Here is a 20,821-nt window from a genome sequence, read left to right as displayed (position 1 = left end):
ATGCAGAAGACACAGGGTTAATATTTTTAGGATGCTGTCATTGGGAACCTACTAATAGTGATTCCCTCTTCCCTGGGATATTCGTCGGTCCCCCTTAAAGGAGAAGGAAAGGCTGAAACTGAGTAAAGGTGGCCATAGACGCACAGTATATACAAATGAATTTTCGTACGATATTCGGTGCGTGTATGGTGGGAAAAGAGCCGACCGATATCGGAAGAAGACGTCGGGTTGGACGGAAAATTTTGATCTGGTGCCTATGAAGGAACCCAAACATCGGGCATTGTTAGTGCTGAATCGTCAGAGACAGGTAGAATTCTATTGTTTCTATCTGTATATCTATTCAGCGCTACACGTGTGTATTGAAACAAACGATCTTTCTTGGAAAGATCTTTTCCAAAAAGGATCGTAATTGTCGGGTCACCTTTAGATATATCATGAAGGTCTATATAAATACAGCAGTAAACCATCAAGTAACACTGATCTGAGTCCTCTCTCAAAAGAAACACAGCATTTCTTCCCTTCTATTGTGTACACATGGACATCCTGTTTTCAGCTTAATCCTCCAGGGCAGTTCTTGAGCATGCTCAATTTACTCCTCTCTCCCTTTCCCCCCTCCCCGCTGTAATCTGAGCCCAGAGCTATGAGTGTGCAGGGAGAGACTAAGGCAGTAAGTGATGTCACACCAAGCTAACATGGCAGCTGCTATCCTAAACAAACTGAGAGAGCTTCTAGAGCTGCTGATGTTAAAGCGTTCTACAGAGTAAATATAGTGTTCTAGTTTGCACTATTGTAGCTAATCTATTGGCAATAAACTCGGTAGCTATCCTTCTTTAAGCCGTACATGCAACTTTGGCCAGCTGGCGTCCTAGCTTCAATACCAGGCAGGGCACCCTCTATGTAGGGTTCCTCCAGATACTATGGTTCCTGCCCACACAGTGCCGCCATCAGGGGGGATACTACTGTACCGGGCCTCAAGTGGGGCTCTGCTGCACTTTGCAAAATAGCTGGGCTGCAGTGTGGACGGTATCTTTGGCGGAAGCCCGATAATTTTTTTGTACGTGACCCGTGATTTCTAATGGCGGCCCTTTGCCCACACAACAAAACGGCTGCTTAATAGGCTCCTGATAAACCTAACCCTAGTGTGGGTGAATGTGATAGGGACATTAGATTGTAAACTCCACTGGGGCAGGGAATGATGGATAATCACTGTAAAGTGCTTCAGATTATGTTGGTACTATAGGCTTCAATAGCAGCATTTCTTTGTCTGAAATTTGCTGTATTGTTGTTTCCTATGTTTGTCTTCTTGCCTTGTAAGTGAACTTATAGCTATATATTTAATCAAATAGCTGAGTGGGAGCTGCCATTTAACTTGCCTCAGCTAAGGTGTCATCCCTAGACGCCCCGAAAGCCGCAGCAGAGTCTATTTAATGCCCCTTGCTGCAGCAGTGTACAAGTAAGGCAGCTCCGCAGATACCATCTATCTTTTTGTAATTTTCTTTCAAATTATGTATGAAAGCTTCTATATGCCCCCAAAGTGTTTAATTGAACAAGGGCTGGTAACTTAGTGAAGGACAGTTACAATTCCTCCCGAGACTGCAATAGAAATGCCTGAATTTCCTCCTATTTTGAAGCATCGGACAGTTAATTATCCCACTGTGCAGCTCAGGGCTAACATCATTTGTAGGGGTAGCTTTTTTACAGCCAGCTGACCAACCATTTTCCGCCTGAAGGGAATACGGGGCACCATGGGAACTACAAAAGTTTCCGCTTATCAGCAAGCTAATTATATGGCAGACTCGTTATGGCCACTGGAAAGAACTACAGTAAGTATTCTGCCTGGCAGCACTTCTCCCCAGAGGTTCTGGGATTCCTTGCTCAGACTGTTTGGGGGAGGCTGTCAAGGTAGAGACCTTCATCTAACCCCTATCTGTCCTTTCCTCCGAGCGTAAGGTTATTTTTGTTTGCATTGCGGTTATCCCTTCTCTCTAATTGAAATCTGTCAAACAAGGTCATGTAAACACAAGCCAATTAAGCTGGCACAAGGCTGAATGGATCCTTTGATACTAATAATCTGTGAGGGTCATGTCTTTAAAGCTGGCCATAGACGCAAAGGTCCAAAGATTTTGGGACCATGTGTGGAGAGTCCCGACATCGGACGTTTGGTCAGGTTAAAAGCTTTCTGTCTGCTGCAGATAATATCTCTGCCTCTATTGCCGATCGGTCGATCTTCAGTGATCTGTTCTTTTACTACTTTATTTGATCTGAAAGGTATTGGCAGGTCTGGAGATGGGGAAGTCCGATCATTCGAGGATTCGAACGATCGAATCTGTGCGTCTATGGCCAGTTTTAGACCAGGTGGAGAGAGGAAAGATCCTCCATGTTTGAGACATAGGTAGTATACTGTTTGTGTCGGATGTTGAAATCTGCTTTGTAACCGTGGCATTGATTAGATGGTGTGGTGAAAGGGAAAATACAGGGAACTGGGGTGCTACAGTGGGGGAATTTGGAGGACCACATTGGCTTGCTGGTTGTGGGTAGGGGTTAGATGTAATAACAAGGGGCTGGAGGTGCCAGTGGATGTAAATCCAGTGGTAGAAGTGTAAGAAACGTTCCTCAGGGGTGGTACCTCTATCTGTATGCTTAGCATTGGCTAGCTTCTGTTGCATAGACTCCTTTGATTCATTGGCGCTCAACTCTTTGCTACATTTATATACTCCACTGCAGCCATGAAAGGTGAGTGCCTGTAGAGACGCCACCAGCTGAGAAGCAATAAATTCTGTACCAGCCACCATTGGGGAATCTTGCTTTTCTAGCTCTGCTGGTGATAATGTTCCATTTAAACCGGTGCTAAAAGCTAAACAAGATCTTACAAGTGCACTTATTGTGATGCCCTTTAGGCAACCTGCAGATTATCTCCCCGATGACTAGTGACCGGGCCACGGGCATTGCTTTCCAGCCGGTGGAATCTTGTCTATAATTAGCCGAAGCTCCTGTATTAATGGCCCGCCGATTTGGAAACTGGTTCCATTAAGTCATTCCTTTTCAGTCATCTCGATGAAAATGATGAGCCATCAGCCTCCTGGGGATCCAGACTAATAGGACCTCCATTAGACTGTTTCATCCCCAGCCTCCCCCCTCCTGCCATTAGAGTGTACAGGCCCAGAGGCTGCAAGCTTGTGTTCCACTGAACCTTCCATCTCCCCGTCCCTTTTCAGAGTATTCAGGGCATGAAAAGCTGAAGTCTGGAGTACATTGAGGTTGTTGCTAGAGAATGTGATTGATACAAGTGGTGGGGCGGGGGGGGGGGGTTGGAAGTCAAGCAGGTGTAACTGCTCCTGGTTTCTAAAGAGCTTGTTCTCTGTGGAAATCTACACGGAGAATGAAAATAATGCATAGCAGAATCAGAAATAGGCAAGATACCATGACACCAGAATATAGCACAGGATTAATACCGGGTTGGGTTGTTTAGTAGCCTGTTCCCAACACACGGGATTGGGTCAATCCCTGATATTTTCCCCATGACTTGTTCTGCTTTTGTGGCTCTAACGAGATGCAGACGTAGCACAATACTAATCCCCGGGACTGCTCCAGTGGGATGCACACCAGTGATCTTTTCATTTTTAGAATTTCCCCATCCCATTTCATTGTGTTATTTTCTTTTCCGTCTGTCTGTCTGGGCAGTGAACATGTATGGATTCTCATGTTCTTTGTACCACTTAACTTGCCCTCTGTCTGGTCATAGTACATCTGTGGCCCCTCATTCTGTACATCCCTCTCACCTTTACACGTCTCTGGTGAGGATAAATCTGTGTTTACTCATTCAAGGAGATGGAATAAGAGATGTAAAGAACGAGGAACCACAGACGTCCCTCTCACCTTACCATCTCTGGGCAGGTTCCATCTGTGGTTCCTCGTTCTTTACGTCCCTCTCACCTTACCATCTCCTGGAAGGGTCCATCTGTGGTTTTTCATTCTTTACGTCTCTCTTACCGTATCATCTCCTGGAAGGGTCCATCTGTGGTTCCTCATTCTTTGTCTCTCTTACCTTATCATCTCCTGGAAGGGTCCATCTGTGGTTCCTCATTCTTTATGTCCCTCTTACCTTACCATCTCCTGGAAGGGTCCATCTGTGGTTCCTGATTCTTTACGTCCCTCTTACCTTACCGTCCCCTGGAAGGGTCCATCTGTGGTTCCTCATTCTTTACGTCCATCTTACCCTACCATCTATCAGCAGGTTCCATCTGTGGTTCCTTATTCTTTACGTCCCTCTTACCTTACCTTCTCTCTTCTTATTTCCCTCTCGCATTTCCATTTCTCTTCGCCGATCCCATTTGTGATTGCTTATTCTGTATGCCCCCTCTCTTCTTTCCACAAGTCTATGCAGGATTTTGAGATGATGCAAAGCCTGCCTTAAAGGAGAACTAAAACTTAACTAAAGAAGTAGGCTAGAAATGTTGTATATTATGTTTTGAGCTTCTGTACCAGCCAAGGCAACCACAACCCTTTAGCAGGAACTGCCTTCCCCCTGCCCTCCGCCGGCTAAAATGAAAATCACCTGCGTCAATACACACGCGGTGCTTCGTTTTCCGAAGTTGCCTCACGAGGAAACTTCGTGCGACTTCGGACATTTTAGCCGGCAGAGTGCAGGGGGAAGGCAGTTCGGGGAGATTGTCGCCCCGAAGGAGAGGCAAATTTTTAGATGGGGCGACTAATCTCCCCGAATCTGCTCGTGTGGACTGACCATTATACTACAGACAAACCTCATTTTCTGCTTGATAATTAGTGACTACCCCTAAGCTTAGCTTCTCAACAGCTGCTCAGAGCCCACTGAGCATGTGAGTGTCACAGACACTTTCCAAGATGGTGACCCACTGTGACAAGTCTGAAGTCCTGGATCATTGCTGCTATTGACAAGCTGAAACTTTAGGCTGGTGCAATAAGTTCAGTATATAAAATATGGCATTTTTAGCCATTTTCTTTTATAGGCTTTAGTTCTCCTTTAATTAGTGTCCACAAAAGGCTCCTGCCTCCATACTATAATTTTGAGTTCCCAGACCAAAGGAAACAAGATTCAGATAATGTATATATTGTAATTAAATTTCATTTTGCTTGACTTACATGATTAAATAGGATTTGCAATCGTTTTGTTTCAGGTCCATTAAAATAGCTGTTTTGAAGAATGATTATAGACAAAAGGGGCCGTGAGCACTTTGGATTAACTTTTAGAAGAAAAATCATCCATTTTGTTGCACTTTAACTCCTAACATGCTGTATTGCATACGTCTGTGCACAGGTGCTGTGATAGGAGATGGGCAGTCTGCGGTGGCCAGTAACATTGCAAACACGACTTACAGACTGCAGTGGTGGGACTTCACCAAGTATGACCTGCCGGAAATCAGCAACGGTGAGCAAGACGCTGTTCCCCTGTTCTACCAATATAACACGTTTCATTTCTTCACTGACCAGATAATGCTAAAACCTATGGAACTTTTAATTTGTCTTAATGTTGTCTAATCCCTTCAGCTTCCATTAACGTGTTGGTTCAGAACTGCAAAATATACAACGATGCAAGTTGTGACATCTCTGCGGATGGGCAACTACTTGCAGCTTTTATCCCAAGCAGCCAGCGGGGCTTCCCTGATGAAGGCATCCTTGCTGTATATTCCCTGGCTCCACACAACTTGGGCGAGATACTGTTCACCAAGCGTTTTGGTAAGACTCTTGTCTCTCTGGCAAACTATAAGCAATACTTTTCTATTGGAGCCCTCACTTGAGCTCTTTTCCTCTTGTGCAGGCCCAAATGCTATCTCAGTGAGCCTGTCTCCGATGGGACGATATGTCATGGTTGGTTTGGCCTCCCGTAGGATTTTGCTTCATCCTTCCACAGAGCATATGGTGGCTCAGGTCTTCCGCCTTCAGAAGCCTCATGGAGGAGAAACATCTATGAGGGTAAGTGCTACAAATGTCTTATTGTACTTGATCCAAACCTGTTTTATTTTTGTCCTGACAACCAACTTACTGTAGTTGTTGCCTGTTTCTGAGATAAGGAGCTGTTCTTTCTACTGAAGGCTTAACAGGTCACAGGCCGTATAGTCAACCGCCTTCTAAAATTACACTGTCACCATTTTAAGTGCTCTTTTTAAATGTCAGATGGGAGTGGTTCTTGGGGTTCAGCAATGACTGGAGGGATTTGTGTTGTCTATGGGAAGCAGAATGGGTTGCCCCTTATAGTCCTGCATAAATGTTATACTATTACCCGTGCCAGCTTTAAAGATCATAAATCTCTGGTTAAAGGATCCAGTTTCTTGCTGTCCATTCCTATGATCTCTGTGTTAGAAACAAATTGACACTTGGGATGGGCTGGCCAGAAGTACAGCGTGCATGGGCTGCTGGTGCTTGTGTGCTTGGATCTGAGTGCATGCCAAGAATTCATTGTTGAATGCCTCCCGCGCTTTTCTATATTAGGAGAGAATCCACTTCCTTGTTTTGACTCATTCTCCCACCCCCTTCCACAGGTGCCAGGCTCTGAGCTGGCAGTAGGGAGTGAGCCGGAGGCCTGACACCCCCACTAGCAAAGAGGGATGGGACAGTTCTATTTACAATGTAAATGCATCTGGTTCTTTACGGCTACTATAAAGCACTCAAGCTGGTTCTCTCCCTCTGCGCCGTATTGCCGAAATTCCCAGCGCCAGATTAATGAGCAGCCAGTTCCCTCGGCGATGTGCTGCCTGTCACACTAATAGGACTATGCTCATCTCCCAGAACCATGGAAACTGACATTTAGGCAGAATGCTTGGCCTGTCACTTGTTGTCTTTTGGCAACTGATTAATCCCCCAGATACCATCAGATCATTTGCCCTTTCTGTATTACGGAACATACTGTTTCAGCCCCTGGCACTCCTGTATTTTCTGACAGTATTAGCCTGTGTCCTTTTGCACATGCAACACCATCAATTTACTTAAAACCTTCTATCTGCTGACCTCCTTTGTTTTTAGGCCTCTTGGAAGACAGGTTCATTTATAAGAGAAGGTGTGGCTTATTATTATCTTGCAAAGCACATAACATATTCTGTACAATAGAAGTGTGCATACACTGTTGCAAGGGGTAACGAGGGCCCTAATGTGGATCGGAGACAAGGAAATCACTGAGAGCCAGAGAGTCGTAGAGTAGAAAGGTAGATCTGGCTACTGTAGAGAGGGAGTGCCAACATTATCCATCTGAGGAGGTGCTAGGAATATGGAGTATGGTATGGTTGGGTCTGGCAGAGCATTTGGTATGGTCCAGCATTCTAGACACGAATGTGGATAGGAGACAAGGAAATCATTAGGGGGTTGTTGAGAGTCAGAGAGAGCAGTAGAGTAGAAAGTTGGATGTGGCTGCTGTAGAGAGGGAGTGCTGCTAACTTTATCCCTCTGAGGAGGTGCCTGGAATATTGAGTAGGGTATGGTTGGGTCTTGCAAAGCGCATAACATATTTTGTACAATAGAAGTGTGCATGCACCGGTGCAAGGGGAAACGAGGGCCCTAATGGTGGTTGTTGAGAGCCAGAGAGGCGTAGAGTAGAAAGTTGGATGTGGCTGCTGTAGAGAGGGAGTGCCAACATTATCCATCTGAGGAGGTGCTGGGAATATTGAGTATGGTAAGGTTGGGTGTGGCACAGCATTTGGTATGGTCCAGTATTCTAGAGACTAATGTGGATAGGAGACAAGGAAATCATTGGGGGTTGTTGACAGCCAGAGAGGCGTAGAGTAGAAAGGTGGATGTGGCTGCTGTAGAGAGGGAGTGCCAACATTATCCATCTGAGGAGGTACTGGGAGTATTTGGTATGGTCCAGTATTCTAGAGACTAATGTGGATAGGAGACAAGGAAATCATTGGGGGTTGTTGAGAGTCATAGAGAGCAGTAAAGTAGAAAGTTGGATGTGGCTGCTGTAGAGCGGGAGTGCTGCCTGGAATATTGAGTAGGGTATGGTTGGGTCTGGCAAAGAATTTCGTATGGTCCAGCATTCTAGTCGCTAATGTAGAAGGAAGAGAAGGAAACCATTAGGAGGTTGTTGAGAGTCAGTAGGCTGGTATAGAGAAGAGCATTATGCGTGCAAGGAGGTGCTGGGAATATTGAGTAGGTTTAATTGCACAGGCCGTCACTGCTGATTATCTCTACTCAAGATCCAATCTCGTTAATTTTCTGCAAAACAGTGTCATGCGATTAAAAGCAACTTCCCCCGTAATTATGACACATGTGACCTCGGCAGTTGGGCTGTTTGGATAAGACTATTGGCAATATGAGCCTGAAAGCTCTCTGGGGAGTGTATTTGCGAGTGGGGAATGAGCGGAGGTTACAAGCTGACGGCTGTTACAGACTCCGGCTTTTAATGACAGTTTTAGTAAAGTCTTTCTAGCAAAGCACAAAGAAGCGGAGAAGAGTCTGTAACCTCTTTGTAATGAAATCCAACGCTATACGATTTCAGAACTGGCTTCTGCTTCATTTCTCCGCTTTAGCCTTGCTATACATTGTTGACTGATTTCTTGAAACTGTTTAGTCTGCAATAACTTAAAAGTCAAGTTTTAAATTGTTAGAAGACAGGATGAAGGAGATGGGGAACTTGGAACAGTGGGACTTGGGCAAGGAAGTGGGCCATCATGGAGTTACTAAAGAAACATGCCACGTGGACCGGGGCAGTAGAGTTGGACCGTCCTAAGCAATGCGGCACCTTGGAGCTGGGTGGGGTTTGGGATGAAAAATATAGGATACTTGGAGCTGAGTGGAACCCAGAGATGGGTGCAGGGCTTGCAGACTTTTGATGGGATTTAAGTGGACTGTAGATGTGCTCTGGGCTTAGTGGGATGTGATTGGGGATTTTGCATTGTATGTAATATATTTGACTTTTTTTTTTAAATGTTTTTAAATTGCCAGATTGTTATGGACCCCCCATTGAATGCATTTGTTGCAAATCCAAATCTTGAGTTATGAGGTTTCTAGAATCTTTAGGGTTTGGGTTAACTGGACCCTTAAAGAACATTGGATAATGCTGCTGGGGTGGCTGATAGAGTGATATCTCCTTGGGATATTTATTGGCTGCGCTAAATACAAGTTGTGTATTGACCCGGCAAACCCATTAGCACCGCGTCTGTTTTTCTTCTATTGATCCATCATAATGAAGTCTTAATGACTTACCTGTCACTCGCCCGGCGTGTATATACCCTCCTGACGGATAACAGCCAACATGTGGCGCCCTCTGAAATGTCACTGGCTTTGGCCAACGCCGGCCATATATTGATTCTACTCGATGGCGACAACAGCATGCCGGGCAGCAGCGGGTTAAACTATAGATATTTCATGATGCATAGAAGCTTTCATGCTGAAATTCGGGCAGAACAAAAGGAATAGGTAGACTTCACTCTCCTTCTGTGTAATTAGACTTGGACGCTCACTGCTGGGCCGCCTGCAAAGTCCAGTGAACATCAAGGCCTAATGCTTTCAAATAGTATTCTCTCTTTTTAATGAAGTGGATATGGCTGCAGATGGCTTTTTGAAGCTCTGAAATAGTCTCTTGTAATAGTTTATCGCATGCCCAACCTGGACAAAGTCTCTTATGCAGCGTCTTTATATTAGTCTTATGATTTAAAGGGGAAGATAAGTTTATTGACCAGTACGCGGCAGCCTGCCCAACTGGCAGTTCTTTCACCCTACTTTCTTAAAGGAAAACTATATCCCTGAATGTAGGTCTCTAAATATTTATTGAATAAAACAGCTCATATGTAAAACCCTGTTTCATGTAAATAAACTATTTTCATAATAATATACTTTTTTTAGTAGTATATGCCATTGGGTAATCATAAATAGAAAATTGCCATTTTAAAAAATAAGGGGCGCCCCCTGGGATCATACGATTCACTGTGCACACAAACATACCAAACAAACTATACTTGTTAGGTCACATGAGCCAATAAAAAGATTTGCTTTAACACTTCATCCTGTTACAGTTAGAGTTGCAGTATTTCTGGTCAGGTGATCTCTGAGGCAGCACACAGACCATCACAAAATGGTGGCTCAAGGCAAGAGATGTAAAAGGGCAATATTTACTTAAATATATATTCCAGTTTGATAAGATTCTTTAATATGCCACTTAATTTGCTATAAACTTTCTGTTGCTCAAGTATTCATTTTGGGGGTATAGTTTTCCTTTAAATGTAACTGCTTTTACTCTAATACAAGTCGTGACTTTGTTCCCATTCTCTGTATATACCTCTTGAGCCCTGGCCGAGTGGAAATAAGGGAATATAAAAGTAATAGGGATCAGAGTCAACTAATTGGAGTCCGATGTCCATGAATTGATTGTGGTGTCTTTGATGCAGAACACAGAGGAAACCTGACGCCCAGCACTGACTTTTAATTTGACTTGTGATGATACAGTGTGGGTGCCCAAAGCAGCTTACCCCCTGTACATTGGTTTTCTCTCTCTATCAGGGAGGGGTAGTCCCTGTAGTGAAGGAACACGGAACTGTGGACAGGATTGCTGTTCACAATGGGGATCAGAATTGATGTGTGCAGCCACTGGGACAGAATGCTCTGTAATACAGATAGCTAGAATCTCAGCTGCCATAAAGCAGAGCAGGACTGCTGCTTCCAATGGGGATCAGATAGGATCTGTGCAGCCACTGGGACAGAATGCTCTGTTATACAGATAGCTAGAATCTTAGCTGCCATTAAGCAGGACAGGACTGCTGCTGCCAATGGGGATCAGGTAGAATCTGTGCAGCCAATGGGACAGAATGCTCTGTTATACAGATAGCTAGAATCTCAGCCATAAAGCAAGGCAGGACTGTTGCCCAATAGGGGTCAGATAGGATCTGTGCAGCCACTGGAACAGAATGTTCTGTTATACAGATAGCTAGAATCTCAGCTGCCATAAAGCAGGGTAAGACTGCTGCTTACAATGGGGATCAGATAGGATCTGTGCAGCCACTGGGACAGAATGCTCTGTTATACAGATAGCTAGAATCTCAGCCATAAAGCAAGGCAGGACTGCTGCTTCCAATAGGGATCAGAATTGATCTGTGCAGCCACTGGGACAGAATGTTCTGTTATACAGATTGCTAGAATCTCAGCTGCCATAAAGCAGGGTAGGACTGCTGCTTACAATGGAGATCAGATAGGATCTGTGCAGCCACTGGGACAGAATGCTCTGTTATACAGATAGCTAGAATCTCAGCCATAAAGCAGGGCAGGACTGCTGCTTACAATGGGGATCAGATAGGATCTGTGCAGCCACTGGGACAGAATGCTCTGTTATACAGATACATTAGGATTATATCCAGAGACCTTACACCATTTTTGTCCCATATAAGTGCTTTTAAGTCTCGAGACTCATGACATTTGATGTGCAGGGGGTTCTGTTTCAGAGTGCACTGATCTGGATCAGATTTCTATGGAAAAAACATCACTTTCCTAACCTCAGGAGTAGGGGAAGCTCTCTATCTGGAGTAACGTAGTTCATTTGTACAACTGGCGTCAAAGTGCCTTTAGCTGTGGTGCAGAGTCAGGGCCTTGTGTTGGGGTTGGCAGGGAGTTACCACTGTAGGTGTATATGTGTGGCTGTTTTACAAAGTGGCTACCAGATTTAAGTTCTCCTTTGCCTCTGTGCTGCCCAGATTTGTGTGTATATTTAATACTCTCTTATATTTTTCAGCGCGTGTTCAATGTGCTGTACCCGATGCCAGCCGACCAGAGGCGACACGTCAGCATCAACTCTGCCCGTTGGCTGCCCGAGCCAGGCCTTGGATTGGCATACGGTACCAACAAGGGAGATCTGGTGATTTGTCGGCCAGAGTAAGTGTGCCCTTATACCCCTGTGCATTGTAGGTCAATATCAATAACTGCCAGGTTCTCCGTGTTTATAACTGCTGTGCTTGGCACCTCTAATGTTGTGGCATTGAATTGTGCCTTTACCCACAGCCAATAGCATTCGGTTCGGAATTCGGCCAGGATTCAGCCTTTTTCAGCAGGATTCGGTCGAATCCTTCTGCCCGGCCGAACTGAATCCTAATTTGCATATGCAAATTAGGGGTGGGGATGGAAGTAAAAAACAAGGAAGTAAAAAATGTGTAGGCCCCCAAATTGATGGTGCAGTCTTAACCCTTATAGTGCCTCCTGTTCTCATCAGCAAATGGGTGATCCCAACCCAATGACTATTAACATAGTAGGGTGGAAGGACTCTCAGAACTTATGATGTAAAAATTGCATTTATTGCAGGCACAAACTAACGTTTCGGCTGTATCCAGGACAGAGGCACAAACAGCCAAAAGGTTAGTTTGTGCCTGCAATAAATAAGAAACCTGGGTGCTCATGCATGAATAATTAGTAGAATGTAGAAAGTGATGGCACTCACATAGTTTGTACAAAAACAGGCAAATAGGGGTAAAAAGAAAAGTAGGTTTATTCGTCCAAAGTTTCGGTCCCACACAGGAACCTTTATCAAGGAAACGCTGTGTTGGACGAATAAACCTACTTTTCTTTTTACCCCTATTTGCCTGTTTTTGTACAAACCCTGTGAATGCCATCACTTTCTACATTCTACTAAATAAAATAAAAACATTTTAAAAAAAAAATATAGATATATATATATATATATATATATATATAATTTTTATATATATTTTTATATATATACCGTGGCGGGGGCCCAAGTCCTCATGTTGCCCTTCAGCGCTAGTTCACTTGCCTGCCATCTGGTGCTACACAATTCATTTATCAGTTTATTTGTGATTGGTGCATCAGGGAGGGGCGCGCTGTATAAGTATCCGCTTGTCTCCTGCATCTCACAAGTGAGCTGGTATGATGGATGGGGCTCATTTCCTTACAATATAGTTTGCCACTGTCATTGACCAAGAAAAAAAAACCCAGATGTTCTGTCCTTTGTCTGAATGGAAGAGCAAGCAAGGTGCCCCCCCTCCCCGCAGCCGTGTAATGCACCTTATTTGCTTCATCCGGATCCTTGTTGCTGCCGACAGCTCTGTCTATAAAGGGAAAGCGACTAATGATCGTATGAGTCAGTTGACTGTTAGGAAAGTGACTGATTAGTGCTAAATCAGATTTCACCCTGTCACCGGTGTGAGCTTATCACTACTGCTGCGTATTGATCAGCCAATCAATTGGCCGCTGATTAACAGAACTTTCCAAAAGCGTCCCTGCATTGCGACTGTCTCCGTCGGAATGAAAGAATGAGGGTAATGTGGTTCAAAGTGACAGTGAGCACCAGAGAGAGACAGAGATATAATGCCGGCTGCTTACCCATGGCGGGGTATGGGTGGGAAAAGACCCCCTTAGTGCCTCCTTTAATGTAGAATTAGCATAATGGCACTTATCATTGCCATCAGCTCTGCATAGGTTACAGTGTAACCCAGAAACCATTTCCATTATCCATTAACCCATTCTAGGATCTGTCTCCTTTAAAGGGTTACAGAGCTGGAGTGGTTGTGTGTTAATGCTAATAAGGGAAACTTCTCCTATAATCTGTATATTCCCTTTTTCAGGGCATTTGACAATGTGTGTGATCAGTTCTGGGAGCAAATGAATGAGGCCATCCTACAGCATAACACTCCTCGGAGCAGCGAGAGGCCTGGGTAAGAACGAGACGTTCATAAGCTTCACGTATGCCAGGGAGATGGACAGTGTTGGGCAGGGGCCCACTCTCACAACAAGTAGAACTAGGCAGTTCTAATATAATAGGTGTGATATTGACCTAAAGTGGAAATAAGAAAGGGCTGGTGGGTATTGTCCTTAGTTGGGGCCCACCAGGAGATCTTTTGGCGTACTTGAGAAGAGGATAATGTGGAAAGCACTTTACAGTTCATTAGGTAAACACTGGGGTAGCTTCCCATTGCCTCACAGGAGGCTCCAGACCAAACAAAGTGAGTTTTAAGGGTTTTGGGATAATTGGTTGGCTATGTTCCCTTGCTTTGTGGCAAAATGTCTCCCAATTAAGTAATTATCCTCATGACCCCATTGTAGTAGCTTCTAAGATTATCTCTTGATTGGCTAGTCTAATGGGTTATCTGTGCAAATACTAATTCTCTTTGGACTCTTTCCTCAGAACCAGCCGTGCTTCTTGGAGGTCAGACAGAGACATGGGTCTGATCAATGCCATTGGCCTTCAGCCTCGTAATCCCACCACCTCTGTGACCTCCCAAGGAACTCAGACTCCTGCTCCTCAGCTGCAGAATGCAGAAACACAGACGGAAAGGGAGGTCCCAGAGACCCGCCTTGCGCCCCCTACTGCTGAGGGTAAGGACTACAGTAAAATCATTCCAGATTGTACAGTGGTGTGAAAAACTATTTGCCCCCTTCCTGATTTCTTATTCTTTTGCATGTTTGTCACACTTAAATGTTTCTGCTCATCAAAAACCGTTAACTATTAGTCAAAGATAACATAATTGAACACAAATGCAGTTTTTAAATGAAGGTTTACGTTATTAAGGGAGAAAAAAACTCCAAATCTACATGGGCCTGTGTGAAAAAGTGATTGCCCCCCTTGTTAAAAAATAACTTAACTGTGGTTTATCACACCTGAGTTCAATTTCAAAGGTTATAAAGCCATTTCTAAAGCTTGGGACTCCAGCGAACCACAGTGAGAGCCATTATCTACAAATGGCAAAAACATGGAACAGTGGTGAACCTTCCCAGGAGTGGCCGGCCGACCAAAATTACCCCAAGAGCGCAGAGACAACTCATCCGAGAGGCCACAAAAGACCCCAGGACAACATCTAAAGAACTGCAGGCCTCACTTGCCTCAATTAAGGTCAGTGTTCACGACTCCACCATAAGAAAGAGACTGGGCAAAAACGGCCTGCATGGCAGATTTCCAAGGCGCAAACCACTTTTGAACAAAAAGAACATTAAGGCTCGTCTCAATTTTGCTAAAAAACATCTCAATGATTGCCAAGACTTTTGGGAAAATACCTTGTGGACCGACGAGACAAAATTTGAACTTTTTGGAAGGTGCGCGTCCCGTTACATCTGGCGTAAAAGTAACACAGCATTTCAGAAAAAGAACATCATACCAACAGTAAAATATGGTGGTGGTAGTGTGATGGTCTGGGGTTGTTTTGCTGCTTCAGGACCTGGAAGACTTGCTGTGATAGATGGAACCATGAATTCTACTGTCTACCAAAAAATCCTGAAGGAGAATGTCCGGCCATCTGTTCGTCAACTCAAGCTGAAGCGATCTTGGGTGCTGCAGCAGGACAATGACCCAAAACACACCAGCAAATCCACCTCTGAATGGCTGAAGAAAAACAAAATGAAGACTTTGGAGTGGCCTAGTCAAAGTCCTGACCTGAATCGTATTGAGATGTTGTGGCATGACCTTAAAAAGGCGGTTCATGCTAGAAAACCCTCAAATAAAGCTGAATTACAACAATTCTGCAAAGATGAGTGGGCCAAAATTCCTCCAGAGCGCTGTAAAAGACTCGTTGCAAGTTATCGCAAACGCTTGATTGCAGTTATTGCTGCTAAGGGTGGCCCAACCAGTTATTAGGTTCAGGGGGCAATTACTTTTTCACACAGGTTGGGATTTCTTTTCTCCCTAAATAATAAAAACCCATTAAAAACACTCATTTAAAAACTGCATTTTGTGTTTACTTGTGTTATCTTTGACTAATAGTTAAATGTGTTTGATGATCAGAAACATTTTGTGTGACAAACATGCAAAAGAATAAGAAATCAGGAAGGGGGCAAATAGTTTTTCACACCACTGTATGTGCCTCCCCTCTGCTTTCTTAGCTCCCCTCTTCTTACTCCTCTGCTTGGGATAATGTGGAGGCTGTGAGTGTTGCTTCAGGGTTTATATTTCATTCTTGACACCTGGAAATCTCCCATCTCGGTAAATACATCCGCTATCACTGGGTTACATTTATTATTTGTAACGTTTCATATTACTTTATTCCTGCCGTTTTATCCACATACTCATGGGTATATTTATGTTCTGGCAGTGAGGCTGCTGCTATACGCTCCGCATTAGATAATTAGACTTCTATTAATCCTTCAAAAAGCAGCCGGTTTAAGTGGATTATTTTAACTGCTTTGTGCGGCTCTGGACGCCCCACAAAGTTTGGGCACAAAATTCTGCAGTCCTGTGAGTTTGCTGATTGGACAGCGAGACGTGACTCCTGATCAGCAGGATGCAGAAACCCTCCTGTACTAATTATTAGCAGCTGACCATGCCTTCTTGGTCACATGACTCCTGCCAAGGTAGCGCAGTAGTTAGCGTGCTTCCTTGCAGTTCCGAGGATTATAGTTCGATTCCAACCCGGATACACTCTTCATTTCAGGCACACAGAGGCCTGTCTACGTCTGTAAAAAAAAAAAAAAAAAAAAAAAGCTGACATTCCTATTGGTTGCTATGGGTTGCTGCACCTGGGCAAATTTCGTCTTTTATTACATATGGGGGTTAGGCCTTTTTTTTTTTTTTTTCAAACGCAAAGTTACGGCACTGATATGACCATGGCTAAAGTAAGATGGCGATGCTCAGATCTCTTTAAACCTGGGCTGATAACGTTTTCTTTTTACACAATGATTCCGATCTGTTATTTATTTTGCAACCAATAATAATGTCACATGCCGGTAAGCTGCGCAGGCATTCCATAATTTTTCCTAGAAGTTTGGCCACTAATTCCCTCTGGTTTTTATGGATGAGATTTACTGTAACTGTCTGGGTTTAGCTCTGTGTAGTTCAGATAAATAAGCTTCCCTGTCTGTTTGTTTAATTGCTTACTGAAAATGCTCAGACAGAGCTGAGAAACAGCCAATTTAACATTTTTTCTTTCTTTGTGCTGTTAATGCCAGTCCACTCACAGTACCCTCCCTTCTTATTAACCCCAGCAGGGTCCAGCAGCGCCGCAGAGACCCCTTCCAGCAGCTCAGAGGGGGCGCCATCTACTGGAGAGTCGCAGGAAGGGATCCCCTCATCATTGGAGGTGCCTGGCTCAGGTGGGTGGGAAGGGGGCCCCTTATGCTACCATACTTAAAAGGAAAAATCCCCCCTTTTGACATGAGCCCATGCAGTTGTGCTTATGTGAAACTGGTGCATAAACACTATCTGAACTGAAACCACAGTAATTCTATGGGAACATTTTCCTCCCTTAGGCTGACAGTGTCATTAAACTCCTCCCTCACTTTGTTCCATGTTAACATGACAGAAAGTATTCATTTCAACATGGAAAAAGGCAAGGGAATCTCAAAAAAGGGGAGTAGAACTTTCACCCCCAGCCTCCTAGACGTGTCCACAAATCCCTCTGTCTCAGTCGCTGAGGGTTCTAACCTTAGTTCACGAGCAAGGAACACAGCTCAGGAGCTCTAGCTCTTGCTAAATAGGCATCTGGGCCTACCCAGCAACTGTCCACATGATACAAAGCATAACTGGATAGTAAGTGGCTAAGTCCTCTCATATCCGTGCCATGGCAACTACTTGCCTCCAGGTTGCACAGTAGCTGTTGTACCAGCTATTTCCCTTTGTTACGTTATCCTCCTTTTCATGGCATGTTCGAGACAGCTGGCTTGTCGCATGTGTCCCACATGAAAGCTGATTTGATGTGAGATGTTTACAGTTCGTTACATTCAGGAGAATCAGATCTGTCCCTGAAAATGATGAATTGTCAATGTTCTCTTAGAAGCCGGTGTCCTCCCTTGCGCTCATCACTGAATTCTTCCAGGCCAAGCATATACGTTGCCCCTCTTTTCTGAATCGACATTCCCCTTGTATTTTTCTGCAGCTGTTCTCTTCCCTCACACTCTGCTGCTTCATGTCCTACAGGAGAGAGCCAGGAGGACGCTTTGAGCAGGATCCAGAGGCTCATGGCTGAAGGAGGGATGACGGCCGTGGTGCAGAGAGAGCAGAGCACAACAATGGCATCCATGGGAGGCTTTGGCAACAACATCATAGTCAGCCACAGAATCCACCGTGGCTCCCAGACTGCATCTGACCCAGCCTCCCGTGCTTCTGCCCCTCGCTCCCCACAACCCTCCACCTCCAGGGAGACTGTAGCAGAGTTAGAACGCCTTCTTGCCCCTCCCCAAACAAGTCCATTACTCCTCCCCGAGACGCAGTTGCTGACCAATAACAATAATGATGGTGAAGTCAATGTGCAGCCTCTGGGCAGCAGCACCTTTACTGGGGTGGAGAGGTAGAAACATGGACCTGTGATCCTGGTACTGCTGTAAAGACTGACCCCCCACCCCGCCTATTACTGCTGGTGGGGATTTCAAGCTGTGGACAATGGTGCTATAGACTTGAAGGGGAATCCATTTGCTAACTGACCCTACAACATGTTATGAGATAAAGCTTACAATGAGAAATCTCATTTTGCCCCTTTCTCTCTCCCACTCTCTCGTCCTGCCCTGCTGCCAGCTGTGCCAGGGTAGTTAAGTGGAGCCATATTCACTGATACAGCAAACGGGGTAAGTGTTCTTGCTCCACCCTGATTAATATATATTGCAATGCGAGCAAAGAGCCTTAAAGAGAAGAGCGAGGTGGATCTATGGATTATGCCCCCCTCTCCTTACTGCCTAGTCTGTGCTTTATTGGTTCCACGGGGAGGGGTAGATGGCACTAAATTTCCCTATGGGTCAGTTTGATGGCAAGTGCAGGGAGCTGCTATAAGACTGTTACTGCCCTTCTTGCTTTGGCTGAACTCAAGGAGGGATGCATGCACTACAAGAAGGGTGGTGGGGGGAAAGGAGGGTCTCTCTCTCCGGCGCATGTGAGTGTGGGTGCCTGACCTGCCTCTTCTACAACTCCACTCAGAAGAGCTACAAACTCAGCCTGCCCCCCCCCCCTTGAATAATGAAATTGTAGGCTGAGGTCTGCTGCACTGCGGGTTTAGGTGTGTGCTGAGTGGGACGTTTGTTTCCTTAAGGAGGTGGTTATTCTCTTCCGCTGTCTGTAAACCAATAACCAGCTGCATCACAGGCCTGAGTTCTGTTCAGGTTGCCAAAATCAGAGATCCCGCCGCCGGTGAGACTTCTCGGCGCTCTGCTTCTCAACTTTCTTTTGTTTTTTTTGTTTTTTGCAACGGCTCTATCTGTGTAAGCGTACAGGTCTGATGACCCCCCCCCTTCACCTGCCGCATATAAGTCTACATTGTATGTATGATTATATTGGATGATATGTACCCCCCTACCCCAATCATCTGTGTATACAGGAATTGTTCCGCCCCCTCGTGTGAATCTCTTAGCCCAAATGACTTTATACCTTGCTGAAGGCCAGTAGAGCTCCACATGTGTTAAAACTTTCCCTGCCAGAGCTGATCAGCTGCTTCTAGTTCCCCCCCTCCCCGTGGGTGAACTGAAGAGCTTGCACACACCCCAGTTGTATCCTAGACAGACTTACTTGGGGGCGCCTCTGTGGCATGTGCATTGGCAGACGCTCTGAAGCCTTTCACACGGTTGGCTTATAAACAATGACAGTATTAAAGGTAAATGTTACAGAAGGGGCCAGGTTACATAAATTTCTTAATTATAAAGTTAGAAAAGCAAAAATTTAGTCACCCATATACACGAGTGCTGCCCGCCATTCCCGCTCTCTGGGCTGTTTTATGTGATGGCGCTGCCCGGGCAAAGCTGACTGCTCATCCTATGGTCCTTGTCAACTGTTAAGATACAACTCCCTTTCAGCCTTGTTGGGTGCTGGGAGTTGTACTTCAACAATGAAAGGCCAAAGGTTGGGCGACGCCAATATTAAATGTTACACCCACCATCTTGCTCTGCAGAGGAGTAAGTTGTCCCTATTTGCATCCATTAAGACCTGACCCCAATCCCATTATGTCCTTTGTGAGCCCTAAGGTTGGGTTAGACGGGGGGCATTTGTTGGGTTCGCTCAACGCCATCTGCTTTCATATTATGGGACACCCCATGTCTGAATAGGCCCAGCCCTGCTGTACATGGCACTGAGCTCCCCCTCTGTAAAAAGAGCGAGGCTCTTGCACTTGTATTAGTAGTACTTCAGAACCTCGACCCACTTAATGGCTTACCACCTGCAGATATTCCAGAGTGTTGCTTTACGACCTGCTGTATCACGAGTCTGAGTCGCACCAGGCTGAGAGGCCAATGCTCCAGTATTCCAAACCCCCTGACAGCCCCCATTGAGTCTCAGAGCATCACTTCAATGCCCCCTGGTTACATTCTCACAACTGCAGAGCGTTCCGCCAGTAGTCTGCAATGCTTTGTTGGTTTTTGCCGTTAGTCTGTGCGACACATAACTGGGCTGTTGAAGGCATCATTCCAGTAACCCATTGTGACCTTTTAGGGCATGACTCCATTCATGTAGCGAATTCAGAGCATTGCTCCAGTAAACCCTGTGACACCAGTTGTACCTTGTGTTGAGCCTCATTTTGTTCCTCGCTTAGTGTTATATCTGCTGTGTGTGCGCGTGCGCAAGTGTGTTTGTGTGCAGCTCGCTGTCCTTCAAAAGCGTTGGTGCCCCTTTGACTCCACCATTATAATAGTCTTCAGTTCATGAACACATAAGCCTCGTTGGAGCTGACACATCATGTTGGCCTTTGTCTTGTTTTAATTGGCACCCTGTTCTTGCCTACTCTTGGGGGGGATGCTGATTTCTTCTGCTGCCCATACAACATCGGTTAGTTGCTGGCCTCTTGAGCCTCCATAATTGGTCTCAGCCGAGAGATCTGGCAGAATGAGGGCAGCCGAGACAGGAGCCTACTACCAGTCTAAATTATGAGTTTTATGACAGTAGCCAAGTGTTCTGGCTCTTCTAGGAACAGAGCTATTGATATACATACCCATGTATGAAGCACGTTGATTTGTG

At 45.1% G+C, this 20,821-nt stretch overlaps 1 protein-coding gene across 8 annotated transcripts in view; it reads left to right on the top strand.

Moving 5' to 3' along the window:
- ambra1.S (autophagy/beclin-1 regulator 1 S homeolog) overlaps positions 1 to 20,359 on the top strand; it is a 66,470-nt gene extending 46,111 nt beyond the window's left edge. Inside the window, exons 12-19 of one of the 8 annotated variants that reach the window (XM_018260226.2) lie at positions 5,294 to 5,404; positions 5,524 to 5,712; positions 5,795 to 5,949; positions 11,690 to 11,829; positions 13,533 to 13,622; positions 14,093 to 14,283; positions 16,882 to 16,986; positions 17,810 to 20,359. In XM_018260226.2, the coding sequence (XP_018115715.1) occupies positions 5,294 to 5,404; positions 5,524 to 5,712; positions 5,795 to 5,949; positions 11,690 to 11,829; positions 13,533 to 13,622; positions 14,093 to 14,283; positions 16,882 to 16,986; positions 17,810 to 18,183 (1,355 nt within the window). In that variant the 3' untranslated portion in view covers positions 18,184 to 20,359. Of the gene's footprint in view, positions 1 to 5,293; positions 5,405 to 5,523; positions 5,713 to 5,794; positions 5,950 to 11,689; positions 11,830 to 13,532; positions 13,623 to 14,092; positions 14,284 to 16,878; positions 16,987 to 17,768 lie in introns of all 8 variants that reach the window. The other 7 variants (XM_018260225.2, XM_041560955.1, XM_018260227.2 and 4 more) reach the window with 7 other exon arrangements.
- The last annotated feature ends 462 nt before the right edge of the window (positions 20,360 to 20,821 follow it).

This window comes from Xenopus laevis, chromosome 4S, assembly GCF_017654675.1.
Source record: "Xenopus laevis strain J_2021 chromosome 4S, Xenopus_laevis_v10.1, whole genome shotgun sequence".
NCBI classification, from domain to species: domain Eukaryota; kingdom Metazoa; phylum Chordata; class Amphibia; order Anura; family Pipidae; genus Xenopus; species Xenopus laevis.
The sequence above is the reverse complement of the archived record's forward strand: the minus strand, read 5'-3'. Positions and strand labels throughout refer to the sequence as shown.